Below are 13,306 nucleotides of genomic sequence, written 5' to 3' on the forward strand. Positions count from 1 at the left end.
GGGATTTGGACTTGGTAAGTAACTGCCCAGAGCAGGGCCGACAGCTTAACATAGGAAGACAGCACTGTTCTCTGAGGTTATCTAGGGACCCAGGCTGGCAGGTGCCTCTGGCCTTCTCAACATAAAGCTCCCATCTCTGGGTTCAAGGAGATGATCCTGTTGTCCTACTTCCCATTTCGTGAGAAGAGAGAAGGAGCAGGCTCTGTCTTCAAGCACTCGGTTCCCCAGCATACTGATGAGGTGGGTCTTTTGTCTGAGTTTCCATGCTTGAGGTGATCAAGGGAATATGTCTTTCCTTGGCCACCAGTAGGGAGTTAACTGACTTGATTTTCAAAAAACCAATCTCTATTGAGGATTCATGATTTGTGGCAGCCGATTTGGAATAGCAACTATGGGAGAGAAAATTTGCTCTATGAACTGGCTTCGACCAATTTGGTAAGAGACTGGAGGTAGCAGAGGAGACCCTAAGAGTGAAGGGGAGTGGATTATTTCCATTTTAATCACCTGTAAGATATACATGCTCCCTCTCGGGCATAGACAAAGTATTTTATGTATATAGAAATAAAAACGTCCTTTTATTTTTTATTTTTTTAATGTTTTTATCTAGTTTTGAGAGAGATTGCATGAGCTGGGGGGGGGGGGGTGGGCAGAGAGAGAGAGGGAGACACAGAATCCGAAGCGGGCTCCAGGCTCCGAGCTGTCAGCACAGAGCTCAGCGGGGGGCTCAAACTCGTGAACGGTGAGATCATGACCTGGGCTGATGTTGGACACTTAACCGACCGAGCCACCTAGATGCCCCCAAAACATTCTTTTAAATGCCATATTTTGGAGCCCCACTAAATATTTAAGCCCTAACCACGTTTCTTACGGAACAAGAGATGTATGAAGAAGAAGGAAATAGGAAGAAATGAATGGTAGACATGATTCTCAGACAAACCTGAAATTCACGTCCATGGAAGAGTACGGTGAAGACCATGTGTGGAGGATGAAGGAAACACTCACACTAAGAGCTTCTTGGGGATGCGTTCTGAGCCTTTGAGCCTGTGTAGTCACCACATGGGAAATAGGCTTCCGAGTAACGGAGGACAGAACGTCTGGGCTCAAGGGAGCTTAGAAGCCACCTAGTCCAAACCCCCTCTTTTTGCAAAGAAGGAATGGAATCTTAGAGATGGGCAGGCGGCTTGCTCTAGTCACACGGCTAGTTCATGGCGGCTTGAACGTCCAGGTATGTGCTCTAAGCAGAGCTCTTGCAAGCTCGGGTGGGGACAAAAGGGGAGGTGAAGGTGAATTGTGATCCTCCAGAATCTAGAAAATGCCTCAGAAGTTGTGTCTCAAGCTGATCAAGCCTGGACTTTCTACGCATGTGAAATATCCCTCAGCTCTTAACTCTGGGTCATTTGGCCTCAGATCCTCAGAGGAGTAAGTCACTTGCTCTTCCGTCTGATGTGTACGAAGCTGTGTGTAGGACACTGTGACGGAAGAAGTTGTCTGTGAAGGTGGTGGCAAGACCATGGTCTCAAGGCTGTAGCCTAAAATGGATCTTGTCTTTTCTTAAAGGCAAGGGAAGTGTCTGGGACAATACCAAGGGTCCTCCTGTGGGGAGTTTTCCTGTTTTTCCTCTTTCTGTTGCAGGAAACTCATAAGGCCCGTTGACACGAAGCCAAGTGCCTAAGCTGTTCAGTGGGAATCTGGTCATTTCTTACGTGTCTGAAATGATTTGGGGGAGAAAAGTAGAAGTGGTATTAAGGAGGTTCATCCCAGGTACCTGTATTTAGAAAAAGAAAAAACCAAAAAACGCCAATAGTTCTCTCTGCTTCATGGTCCAAAAACATCTTTTGGAGAAAATGGGACTTGTCAATCTCGTGCGTGTTTGTGAACCATCCCCCCACCCCCACCAGATTCACTTCCTCCTGATGTTAGTAATTGTTCTAAAATATAGTAAAGTTAACAGGTGCTCTGATCTCTCGTTGACTGTTGTGAGCTCACGGTCAGTACTGCTAATATATGTTGCCTCTCTTCCCTAACGCCTCCTCCTGGCACCCAGGATAAGTGTGTCTGCGGCAAAGGTGGTGTGGGGGCGGGAGAGCAAATGTTGGGTCTTTGCCTGAGATCTTTCTCAGTCCTGGGCTGTTTTTCAGAGCTGAGAGTTCCGGTGATTCCTATTTGCTGGAATTTCTCCAAGTTCAGGTGCTATAAGAGGGTTTTCACGACTTTGGGAGATAGCAGAGAGAGAAACAATCACAGGGAAATCTCAGACTGAGCCTCATCCCCAGGGTCCTAAGGCTCAGGATGGCCCCAGCTTCAGGGCAATCCAAGAGCTAGAAGCTCAAAAAGGGTAAGTCAAAGTGGGAGCAGAAAAGTGAGTGATCTCACCGGCACGCTCCCAGGTCCTCATAGGCCTGGTCCAGATTTACGATAGTCGGGAGAAAGCCTTCCTCATCTGGGACTGTATGGTTCTTGCCTCTAGAAACAAAAAAAGAAACTAGCAAGCCTCAAATACTTAGATGCACCATGTTACCTGGTTTCATACCCCTTTTGTTCAAGTTGGACTTCTCTCTTACAGACGCTAATAAATGAATATATTCATTCTTTCGTTTGTTTAAGTGATGTTTATTGAGCCCTTGCTGTCACATGCCATGTAAGCAGTTTCAGCTGGTTTAATGAAGCAGGTCTGTAAAGCCTTGCGTCCAGACGCTCCCGTGTGCGTTGCGAGCTGTGTTTGACCACGGAGAAGCAATCGCTGATGCCAGAAAGAGGTTGCCGTTGCAAATGTTTCCCAAGCAGCAACATCAGTTCTTTTTGGCGTCTGGCTTGGGACGTGGGTCCATAAGGTTCCTGCTCCTCCTGGTCGTCTTAATCTTCAAGAGCAGGGTCAGCTGCTGCTGGGTCGAGATAAACAGCCCCGTGTCCACAGCAAACAGAAGCACCACCAACGATGGGATCACAAATTGTAGCCAGTGGTATTTGCTTTGGTGCTCCGGAGGGGAATCTGGATGCAACAGGAAACATACGTCATATGAGGAATCGAAAAATGGGGCTCAGGGCTTCATCCTCCCTGAGAGAGGAACCGGGAATGGTCCTCTGTCTTCCAGCGCTAGCATGATATGCTGGCTGGGACCCGAGGGCAACACTCATGGACTTGGGTTCCTCTGCCTATGCTTCCTGGAGCCCCGGGACTCCTGAGACCTTCCCTCAAGCCCCAGCCTGTAGCTCCTCTAGCCAGTGTGCCCAGTGGGGAAGGTCACAGGAAAGGCGATCTCTTTATTGGGGCTCACAGGTGCAGTGGCCCACGTCTGACTTGAGGGTGGAAAGGAGATGGCGAGGCTGGGGAGGGTGGAGGTTCACCAGTGCCTCATTTCTGAATCGTTCATCATTTACCGCGTGCCCGTTGGGGGAAATGAAGACACTGGGCCAGAGCCTCTTTAAGCTGCCTTCCAATTTCCCTCTCTTGTTATTCTGGTTACAAGATACTGATTTTTGTGATGATCCTAGAATTATAGAGCTCCAGAATATTACAGCCAGAAATCCCGTAGAGATCACCTAGACCCGTGGCTCTCAGCACTGGCTGCACAAGACCGTTACCTGAAAGGGCTTTTAAAAATACTGATGCTCAGTCCTCCAAACCAATTAAATCAGAATCTCAAGAGATGAGATGCAAACGTCGGTATTTTTAAAGTTCCTCAAGGGACATCTAGACCAAGCCCTTTATTTTACAGATAAGGATACCAGAAGGCCAATGACAATTAAATAGCACTTAGGTCTCAGGCTGGTTAACAGAATATTGACATTAAAGCTCAATTCTGGCTTCTGGTCCCATGCTTTTTTAGGCATTAGTATGAGCCACGTCTGCCGAGCAAAAGGTCGAATTTCCTCCTTGCAGGGCAGGTAGTCCAAAGGCTCCCTCTCTTTTTAGAGTTTGGAAAGAGCATCTTCGTATTTGGCCCTAGAGGCAGTGCACCTGCCGGGGTCTCCTCATGAGGCTCTGTCTCCTCACCACCCAGTCACACAGCCCACTGGTGTGTGGGTCTCCGTCCCCAGGCTTCCTCCCCAAGCGTGGCGTCTTCAAGCTCTACACCACCTGCATTCCTCCAACACTGAGCCTCCCTTTCAATTTGATAACTAGAAGTGTTTTTCCCGGGAGCCACAGAGGACTTTGGGATTGAACCATTGATCACGATCCGTTACGCTTGGGTGGTGCTTATTAACAGGCTAGACATCCGTTTCACAAATATCCCCTCATTTAGTCTTCATGCAGATTCCACCAGAGACTGAGAGATGTGCTGCCCACCCCGGGCCTCCTCCCTGCAGGCCTGTGGGCTGGACAAGTTACCCCGGCTGTCCCATTCTGCATGCTGCAGCCACTTCAGGCTCGGGTGTCCTCCCTCTCCCTTCCCCTGCCGTGGGCTCCCCTCCTTCTTTACCATCTCACCTTTTCTCACAACGATGTTGAGGAAGTTAGAGGTGTGATTTTGCTTCGAAATCCAGCCCGTGCAGTAGTAGGTGCCGCTGTCTGTTTCTGTGGCATTGTTAATGGTGATGTTGTAGTTGTCGTACCAGAACCGGAGGAACTTGCCATTCCTGTAGTAGGTCACTCTTTTGACATTCAAATTCCTCCAACTGTGGCACCTGATGAGGAAGGACTCACCCTCCAGCACCATCTCAGTAGAGGCCTGAATGAGCAGCCACTCTGAAGAGGGGTCGTTACGTTATTTAACGGCAAATGGATGGATAGACACAGAGAGACAGAAAAAATAGCAGTCATGCAGAGTCTGCGTCAGGAACCACGTTTTATCATTAACCCGTTTCTTGGCTCAGAAGGGCAAGAAAAAGGAAAAACAAAATCACGCTTCGAGTCTGTCCTCTATACTGATGAATCCTCTCGCCTCCTGAAAAGGGAGTCTGGGGCCATGAAACCACTCGGACATCTCTGCTGAGCCTGTCCACGGAAGGCTCGAATGCCAGTATTCCCTACAGCTCTGTAGACGCCAGTTCTGGTCACTACGGGGTAATAAGACTATTCTGTCCAGGGAGTCCTCGCCTAGGGGCAGGTCTCTTTCATCCTCCCGTCTCTTAGGGGCTCCCTAGTTCTACCGTCAATCATAGTTGGCTCTGAAAGTTCCCCAGCACATGCATGCCCATGTTAATTATGTGTGTAGTTACTCACTTAATATCCTCTTCCTCATTTGGCTCCATACTGCAGGAGGCCAGGGACCACGTCCGATCCTTACATTATATCCCCAGTGCCTAACACAATTACTTCAGAATTGGTAGGTACTCAACGAATACTTGTTAACGAGGAGTCTGTAAAGTCTAAGAGTTGGGTCGTATGGCGAATGTCACCGTGAGAATTGACAGGCATTCACCGAGGGAGAATTTGGAACAAAGATCTGGCTAGGCTGTGCAGGGCACAGTTTATTTAGTAGTGATCCTTAAGGATTTTCTAGAATCCACTCCAAGGAAATAAAGAAGCTATCCCCTGCTGCTTTCGTTTGTGTCTGGAATATGCATAGGGATGTCACCACACCTCTTTTCACTCAAGAGAAAGACATAAAGTAAGCTTATCCTTTAAAGTATGTTTGCATTAAAAAATGTAAAGCCAAATATATCCATGACCTAGCCATTTAAATGAAGTCATTCTTTGGTTCATCCAGCATTTACTAACTAGCCCGCATGTGCCTGAACATGCTGTCCTAGTGGTTGGCAATAGCAGTCGTGAAATTGGGGCAAACATAACATTTGTTCTTTAGTAAAAGTGGAAGTCTTGAGGGATCTATGTGAATGTCTTTCAAAACTAAGAGAGCAACCTGATATCCAGGTCGTGGCTCGTGGAAACGGTTGACCAAATTTGACCTTTTGATCCCATTTCAGATATTCAGCTCCTTGCAGTGTTCACATATCCAACATGCCGTGTGAGCATATCATATACATCTGCCCCAAGCAGGAAAAGAGGGGTGAGGTAGACTGGAAGGATCCCACTGGGAGATGGGAGATGGCCAGGACCCCGAAAGGAGGTGGGGCCACGCAGGAGTAGTGGAAGGAGACAGGCAGGTCTTGAGACAGAGACCCTGAGTCCCACCCCAGTGCACCAAGCCCCGGAATAACTTGATCTCTCCCCATCTCCAGATGGGCCATTCCTCACATGGGGGACTCTATCTTTCCATAGTCCTGGAACTTACCACTGAAGACTTTCAAGGACACAGGTTTACTCAGGATGGATCCTTTGTTCCGACACCTGTATTCCCCACTATTTTTGGTTTGGGCTTTCACGATGTCCAAAGTTAAAGTTGTCACTCCCAACTTGGTCTTGTTGTGGTACCACACAGTAGAGTTGAGTTCAAGAGAATTGTTCTCTTTACATGTAAGAGTCACATTGTCTTCTTTCAATATGGGAGTCCATGGTGGATTCAAGGACACTGTAGGTTCCCGGGTGTCTTTGAGAAGATCAAATTGTGGGAAGAGATATAGAGGGAGTGAAAAGGGCTCCAAAGTACAGATATGGCAATAGACAGTTAGTGGTCAGTCTACCCTTGTACGGCCACTAATAAGAAACAGGAAGGAGGAAACAGTGTTGTGGCCCCAGGGAGTCCCAAACTAGGGGGAAAGACGGGACACGAGTTCAACATAGGGTAACCACTTCAGTCCTCCTGATTTCCATGCCAGTATCTGTCAGCGAGGACTACAGCCTCTGGTCAGGCAGAGACGATGTCTATCCTGTTCAGCCCTAGCTCAGCACAATGGCTGGTACAGAGGACATGTTCATTAAATATTTGCTGAGTGGATGAACGTGTGAATAATGGATGAATAAATGTGTTAGACTAGCTGAAACAGTCTCTCCCAGTTCTAAATTTTTATGACTATTTAACTGTGAGTGGATATGGAGTGAAAAATCCACATCAATTCTGGAAGGAAGTGAGAAGCACCGGGAGAATCAGTCTTAATAGGTTTTCTGGAACAAAGAGATGTGGTACAAATTTGACCAAAGCCTGGGAAGCGGCCAGTGGCGATGAGGTACAGAAACAGAACTGGACTTGGACCCCAGGGGATTCTGTTAGATGCTGGCCCTTGGTCAGCTGCGCGACCCCCAGCAAGCACTTAATCAGGCAAAGCCCTCAGTTATAAAATGGCGGCAATACTAACCATGATGATGATGCAAGTATTGAATGAGGTTGTGTGGCAGTGCCTGGGCAGGGGTGGGGCAGGCTGGGCAGGGGTGGGGCATTTAGATGTTCCGCTGACATGGTTGTTGGCATAGAAAGGGGTGGGGTGCCTCGAGACAATGGGGTGGTATGTGAGCAGGTGTTGAACGGGGGAAAGAAGGCAGGCAGGGAGGGAGTGGGGCTCAGGTTGGTCAGGGAGGGACAGATGCCTAATCATTAGAAAGCAGAGGTGGTGGGGTGATGGGAAACAGTGTAGGGGGGAGTGTGCCCAGCCACGGTGAGACTGACGGAGCAAGGACTCACTCACCTGCTGACATGCCATCTGGATCTGCAAAAGTTCAGAGAGGACAAGTTAGTGTCTCTGCCCAGTCTTCTGGGACTCCCGAGGATGGGGATCTGGGGGTGGTGATGAGGTCTACATCCTTGGAGTTTGTTTGTTTATTTAGAGAGAGAGAGAGAGAGAATAAGCAGGCTCCGTGCTGTCAGCGTAGAGCCCAACGCAGGGCTCGATCCCATGAACCGTGAGATCCTGACCTGAGCAGAAATCAAGAGTTGGACACTTAACCGACTGAGCCACCTAGGCGCCCCCAACATCCATGGAGTTTTAAGGGGTCAGCCATCTTCTCAGGAATCTGACCCAGGGAGAGAAAGAGCTTCTCTCTTTCCTCTGCCCTCCCTCCCTTGCCCTCTGGGAGATGCCAGAATGACTGCAAGAACGGGCTTCTGGCTGGCTCCCCCTTAGGTCCTGCTCAGCCCAATTTGCTCTGCTCCCAGCTTGTGTCCACTACAGAGTCCCCGGGAGATGCCCTGTGGTTTGCACAGAGCCCAGAAAAGTTCACCACGAAAACTGCCAACGTTCCTACCCCGGCCGCTACCCAGACCCACGTCGGCCCCTCCAGGAGGGGCCGCCGAGCCTCTACTTACAGAGGAGGAGCAGCAGTGCTGTCCACAGCAGAGCAGGGCCTCCCAGGAAAACCGACATCGCCTCCCTGGCTCCCAAATGCCGACTCGACGGGAGAGACCTAACGCCTTAAAATAGACTTAAAGCCAGAAAGGAGAAGGAAATGTTTTCTGTATCATATCTGGTTAACTCATCAGCTGCGCCTGGGTTTGCTTTCTTCTCTGGAGATAATATTCAGAGTAGCACCTAATTGGGCAATTTCATATTTGCCTCCTAGCACACTCCCTTACTGGGGCCAGAAATTGCTGACATTCGGTCGTGGTTCTCTGGAGCCACCATCACTCTTGTTACCTAATTTCCTGCTGGTCCACGAGCCCGCCAATCCTCCCGTTTTCATCCGATTCCCTGAGGATCCACTCTCTGAGCAGCCAAACCGGGGCTGTTTTCAGAGACGCCTCTTCTACTGGGTCTTGATGGGGCTCACAACACAGGATGACAGATGTGAGACCATAGCTTCCAGGGTCTGTTCTAGAATTTATTTTCTTTTCCAGCGTCTATCCATTTTTATGTTTCTAATCTTCCAGCATGACCACCCTTTCCCCTTTCAGCCCATACCAGCTCTCTTCCCCCCGGGACCCCTTCGACCAATTACTCTGTGTTTTAGCTCTAGGCCAGAGATGCTTGCCTTCTCGCAGGACTTGGTATTGTTGACGGATGCTGGAGATGATAGCTCCACAAATGTCCGTCGTCTTTGACATTCACAGGGTGAATTTTATTTTATTTTACTTTATTTTATTTTATTTTATTTTATTTTATTTTATTTTATTCTATTTTACTCTATTTTATTCTATTTTATTTTATTTTATTTTGTTTTATTTTATTATTTTATCCTATTTTACTCTATTTTATTCTATTTATTTTATTTTATTATTTTATTTTATTCTATTTTACTCTTTTATTCTATTTATTTTATTTTATTTTATTATTTTATTTTATTTTATTATTTTATTTTATTTTATTTTATTTTATTTTATTTTATTTTATTTTATATTTTATTTTATTTACATGCAGTATTTATTCTATTAGGTCCTTGCCGAAACTCTGAAGCAGGCGGGAGAGTATGAAGTTAGCTAGGCCCACCTTGCTAACTTTCTGTCCCACCATGCTTTTCCTTACAGACTGTTGGAGTAAGTCTCCCGAATCAACCATAAAGATCCTCCGCAGGCAGACCTAACCAAAACGTCTAGCTTCTATGGCATTAGAGAATTTGGGGCTACAAAGATTCATACATAGAAATTTCCAGATAAGGGAGGCTGGTGACTGGTTTTAGGCCACGTGGTGGCTTAGTGACAGATCTTTAAAGAAAACAGCAAGTCATTTTGAAAAAAGGCAGATTGTTTGGGTTTAAAGATCTGAATTCAAATACTCCTAGTATTTGTCATTAAGGTTTACCTATAATACAGGGACAATAACGGCCTCAAGGTCACAGCTTTATTGTGAGGTGTAATAAGTTGATAAACACGTGAAGTGCATCACCCAGTGTCTAGTATGTAAAAGAGGCTCCATAAGTAGGTCTTCTCCTTCTTTAGTACCATTATTAAAGACTTTTAAAGGGAGCCGGGGTGGCTTAGTCCGTTAAGCATCCGACTTTAGCTCAGGTCATGATCTCACAGCTCGTGGGTTCGAGCCCCTCGTTGGGCTCTGTGCTGACAGCTCAGAGCCTGGAGCCTGCATTGGATTCTGTGTCGCCTTCTCTCTTTGTTCCTCCTCTGCTCGCGCTCTCTCTCCCTCTCAAAAATAAATAAATATTAAAAATTTTTAAAGACTTTTAAGAGAAACCTGCATTTAACTGGACTAAGGCAAATGGTCACCCTCCTTTGTTTGATAGGTGGCATAGTTTATTTACATAAAGCAAGCTCATTCATCTTCATAATCATGATGAAGTGAGCATGATAAGGAAAGACTTGAACACAAAAAGGTGTTCAGTGGGGGTGGGGAGGAGGTGAAAGAAATGGGGACGAAGCTGTTTTTATGGTGCCATCAGAGCAACATTTGACTGGCAAGGTCCTGGCAGAGAGAGAGATCTACTTTATCACGCTGTTGAGAGTTTGTCCGGGGCACTTATGAGATAGTGCTTTTTCCTAGGACACTGATCTGACCATGACATTGCCCTTCGGAGACACTTTCCTGTGACTCACACAGTCTGTTTGAAAGCTTCCTCCTGAGACTCTACCCTGTCCAAACACCTCCTTCTTGAATTGGGGGGGGGGGGGTGAGTACAAGCTTTGGGGGTGAGAGAGACCACTTCCATTTGGTGTGCCTCCTGAAACTTTTGATTCGGTGTCTGCTGTTGAAATGAAGGTAGTGTTTTGGCAGTAGTGAGGGCGAACGGTTTGCAGAGTCAGCAAAAGCAGTTCATGAGAGCTTCAAAAACCACCCTGTCCATCCAGCCCTGAGACAAAAACAAAAGGAACAACAAAACCAGCAGCATCAACATCAGGAAGAATAAATCATCCCCGTGGCATACAACCACGGGTACCCAAAGGAACAGATCAACACTAAGATAAGGCAGTAGCGCCTCTCCACCCTGGAATAATGGGTTGATACACCAGTTGAATTCCACAATCCTTTCCCTTACCTAAAAACGAAGTCCCCTAAATTTGACATCCGGTCTCTGGCTGGGATGTGCTGTTATTTCCTTGTATGTCCCGCCTGAGCAAGTATGCTCACTGACATCAGTAGACTGGGTCTTAATCTCATTTCTTCCCACAAGCCTTACAATCTGGGTATTCCTAGACAGCATCTGTATCCCATATTGTGACCTATTGTTGGTTCTTGGAAACCTCAGTTTGTATTTATTTCACTTGGGAGCAGTGGAGAAGGGAAAGGCCAATAGCCACGCGTGAACGACGGGGCCGTTGAGCTGGGGTTCATCTCTGCAGCTGGATCCAGAGTGAAAGGCTTTCGATGGGGACTTTTATGATTTGGGACATGGTAGCAGAGGAAGGGTCGGCCCATCGGGTCTCTGGGTTTTTGTGCCCTTCTCCAAAATTGGGAAGCAGACAGAGGGCTAATTTGTTGGCTTTTTCTTCTCTGTGTTCTCCAGCACAAGGCAAGGTCCATGTGACATGGGAATGTGAAATGATGAAAGAGCAAAATAGCTGTCTGCTTGTGGTGTGAATGCACTTGGTAAAAACACCGATCTCTCCCCGAGGACTAGGTACAGGGCTAAGCACACAACAGGTCTCATCTGTTTTGCTCCCACCAACTTTATGTGGTTAAAAAATGAGGAAACGAAAACACAGGGAAGGTGGGTGATTTGTCTAGTCATGCAGCTGCTAAGTGGAAGAATTAAGATTTGAAACTGGGCAGTCTTGCTAAAGAGCCTGGGCTCACGACCACTTCCATATGATGTCTGTCGATCCAGTCTACGCAGTGTGCTCAAAGTACACGTGGATTCATGGGCCCCGCACAAAATTATTTGGATTCCCAGGGATCTGTAACCCACAAATGGGAAATCACTGATCCGGTCCAATCTCCTGTTCTACAGTTTCTGTTCTTGGCTTCACGGGATGACTTCTCCATCCGTAGTCACACAGTGCTGTTGGCATGGTCACATATTTATTATGTATATTTCATAGATGTGCCTGGAGAGAAGAGAGAGAGAGTTGTACCTCTTAATCTAGATTCTTAAGGCCAGGAGGTCATCAGCTCTCTTTGCCACCAGGACGGGGGTCTGTTCAGGAAAGCAGATTCAATAACAGTGCTGGCCGCCTGACGGATTTTCACAATAAAGGCAGTGGTGTTACCTTTTTTTTTTTTTAATTCTTGTCTTGACCTGAACAGTTCCTTGCTTTGGGTAGATCCAGGAGAAATAAATGGAAGCTCTCAGGACTCCCGAAGTGAATACCACTGAAAAGGAGATGGGGACAGGGCTTACGGAAGCCACAATTTTGCGTGTGGACAGAGGGGTTTTTTTTCCCCCAAGAAAAGAAAAATAAGACTTCAGAAAATAATCTCAAAGATGATCTTTTCCTTCCGTCTTTAGAAGACTGAGACGAACTGCTTTCTGACATGGAAGGGACACTCAGTGGGATTTTTCACAGAAACATGGATTTGAGTGGAGACCAGCCACGAAATATATTTCTAGTACCTGATTTTGATAGAATATGCTCTTGCTCTAATTCAAAGGTGATCATAGTATTCGGATTTTATATAGTGATACGGCAAGAGCTAATATCCTATAGACTGTTTATAGGTGAGTCCTACCAGATATCCAGCTAAAGGCTGCCAGCGGTCGAAGGACCTGGCTCAGGTGCACGGTCATGCTCCTAGTCGTAAACATTCGGTCGACTGGGCAAAGGCTTCCTAACTAGTGTTACATCTCTTGGGTGTCCCCTAACACCATAAAATACAGAGAGAAAGCCCTTGAATCAGTCTCCTAACATTTCTTAGGGCTGGACCACTGCCTGAGCGTGACGTGCCCTGTGGTATCTGGGGTACCATGCGGCCTGTCTTTGAGATGCGTAACCAGCCACTCACTCTCCAGATGAGGCATCTCGGTGGCATCCTGTAGTTGGGAAGCAGTCTGAGCCACGACGTGTGCTCAGGCAAACTGACCGTGAACTTCGCCTTATAAATGCTGGGTTCCAGCTCGGAGACCCAGAGGCCCTCAGACTTGCCTTCCTGCCTTCCAACAAATGCAGATCAGTTGAAGTGACCCGAGTTTTCCTTCCGAATGGGGAGAACAGAATTATTCGCCTGTTAAGGAAGATTCTCAGAGGGCATGGTGGTGTTAAAAAAAAAATTGTATAATATGTTAGACTATTGCATTAAATTTTAAAACATAAAGTGTAAAAATAAATTATTGTCCACACATATTTTACAGAGATTACGTGTAAGACTGATGAGAGAGTGCCGCTCTGAACAGGCTCTGGGGTTTGATTCTCAGCTCAGACCACTTATGACATGTGACCCCTGTCAAATTGCTCGGCGTCTCTGTGCCTCAGCCTCATATCTGGGAAAATGGAGGCAGTGCTGGCACCTGTTGCTGTGAGTGTTCACTGAGTTGATGTCACGAAAGGTTTAGAGAGACGTTGGCAGAAAGGAAAGCCGTAGGTGTGATTTATTGTGTGAGTATTGAGCAAGGAGCCTTTGGACTTGTGAAGAACGGAGATAGACCCTCTCATGTGTTCTTGGGCAAAGAGCTCGAAAGACCACTGGTGGGTCCAGGGGCAACACTGGGTCC

General features: G+C 47.0%; 1 protein-coding gene across 1 annotated transcript; it reads right to left on the reverse strand.

The window, feature by feature from the left end:
* Positions 1-2,598: 2,598 nt before the first annotated feature.
* FCER1A (Fc fragment of IgE receptor Ia) lies at positions 2,599-8,243 on the reverse strand. The gene is made up of 5 exons (XM_042924736.1): positions 8,082-8,243; positions 7,465-7,485; positions 6,177-6,431; positions 4,430-4,687; positions 2,599-2,989 (listed from the first exon to the last, which is right to left on the reverse strand). The coding sequence occupies exons 1-5, from the start codon at positions 8,137-8,139 to the stop codon at positions 2,790-2,792; spliced, it is 792 nt and encodes a 263-aa protein (XP_042780670.1). The 5' UTR covers positions 8,140-8,243; the 3' UTR covers positions 2,599-2,789.
* Between the last annotated feature and the right edge of the window lie 5,063 nt (positions 8,244-13,306).

This window comes from Panthera leo, chromosome F3 (genome assembly GCF_018350215.1).
Source record: "Panthera leo isolate Ple1 chromosome F3, P.leo_Ple1_pat1.1, whole genome shotgun sequence".
Taxonomy (NCBI): Eukaryota; Metazoa; Chordata; class Mammalia; order Carnivora; family Felidae; genus Panthera; species Panthera leo.

Coding starts and splice junctions, on each gene's coding strand:
- FCER1A (XM_042924736.1), bottom strand. CDS start 8,139: ATGTCGGTTTTCCTGGGAGGCCCTGCTCTGCTGTGGACAGCACTGCTG. Junction 7,486..8,081: donor AGCACTGCTGCTCCTCCTCT/GTAAGTAGAGGC, acceptor GAACTTTTGCAG/ATCCAGATGGCATGTCAGCA. Junction 4,688..6,176: donor GTCCTTGAAAGTCTTCAGTG/GTAAGTTCCAGG, acceptor ACCCCTCTTCAG/AGTGGCTGCTCATTCAGGCC.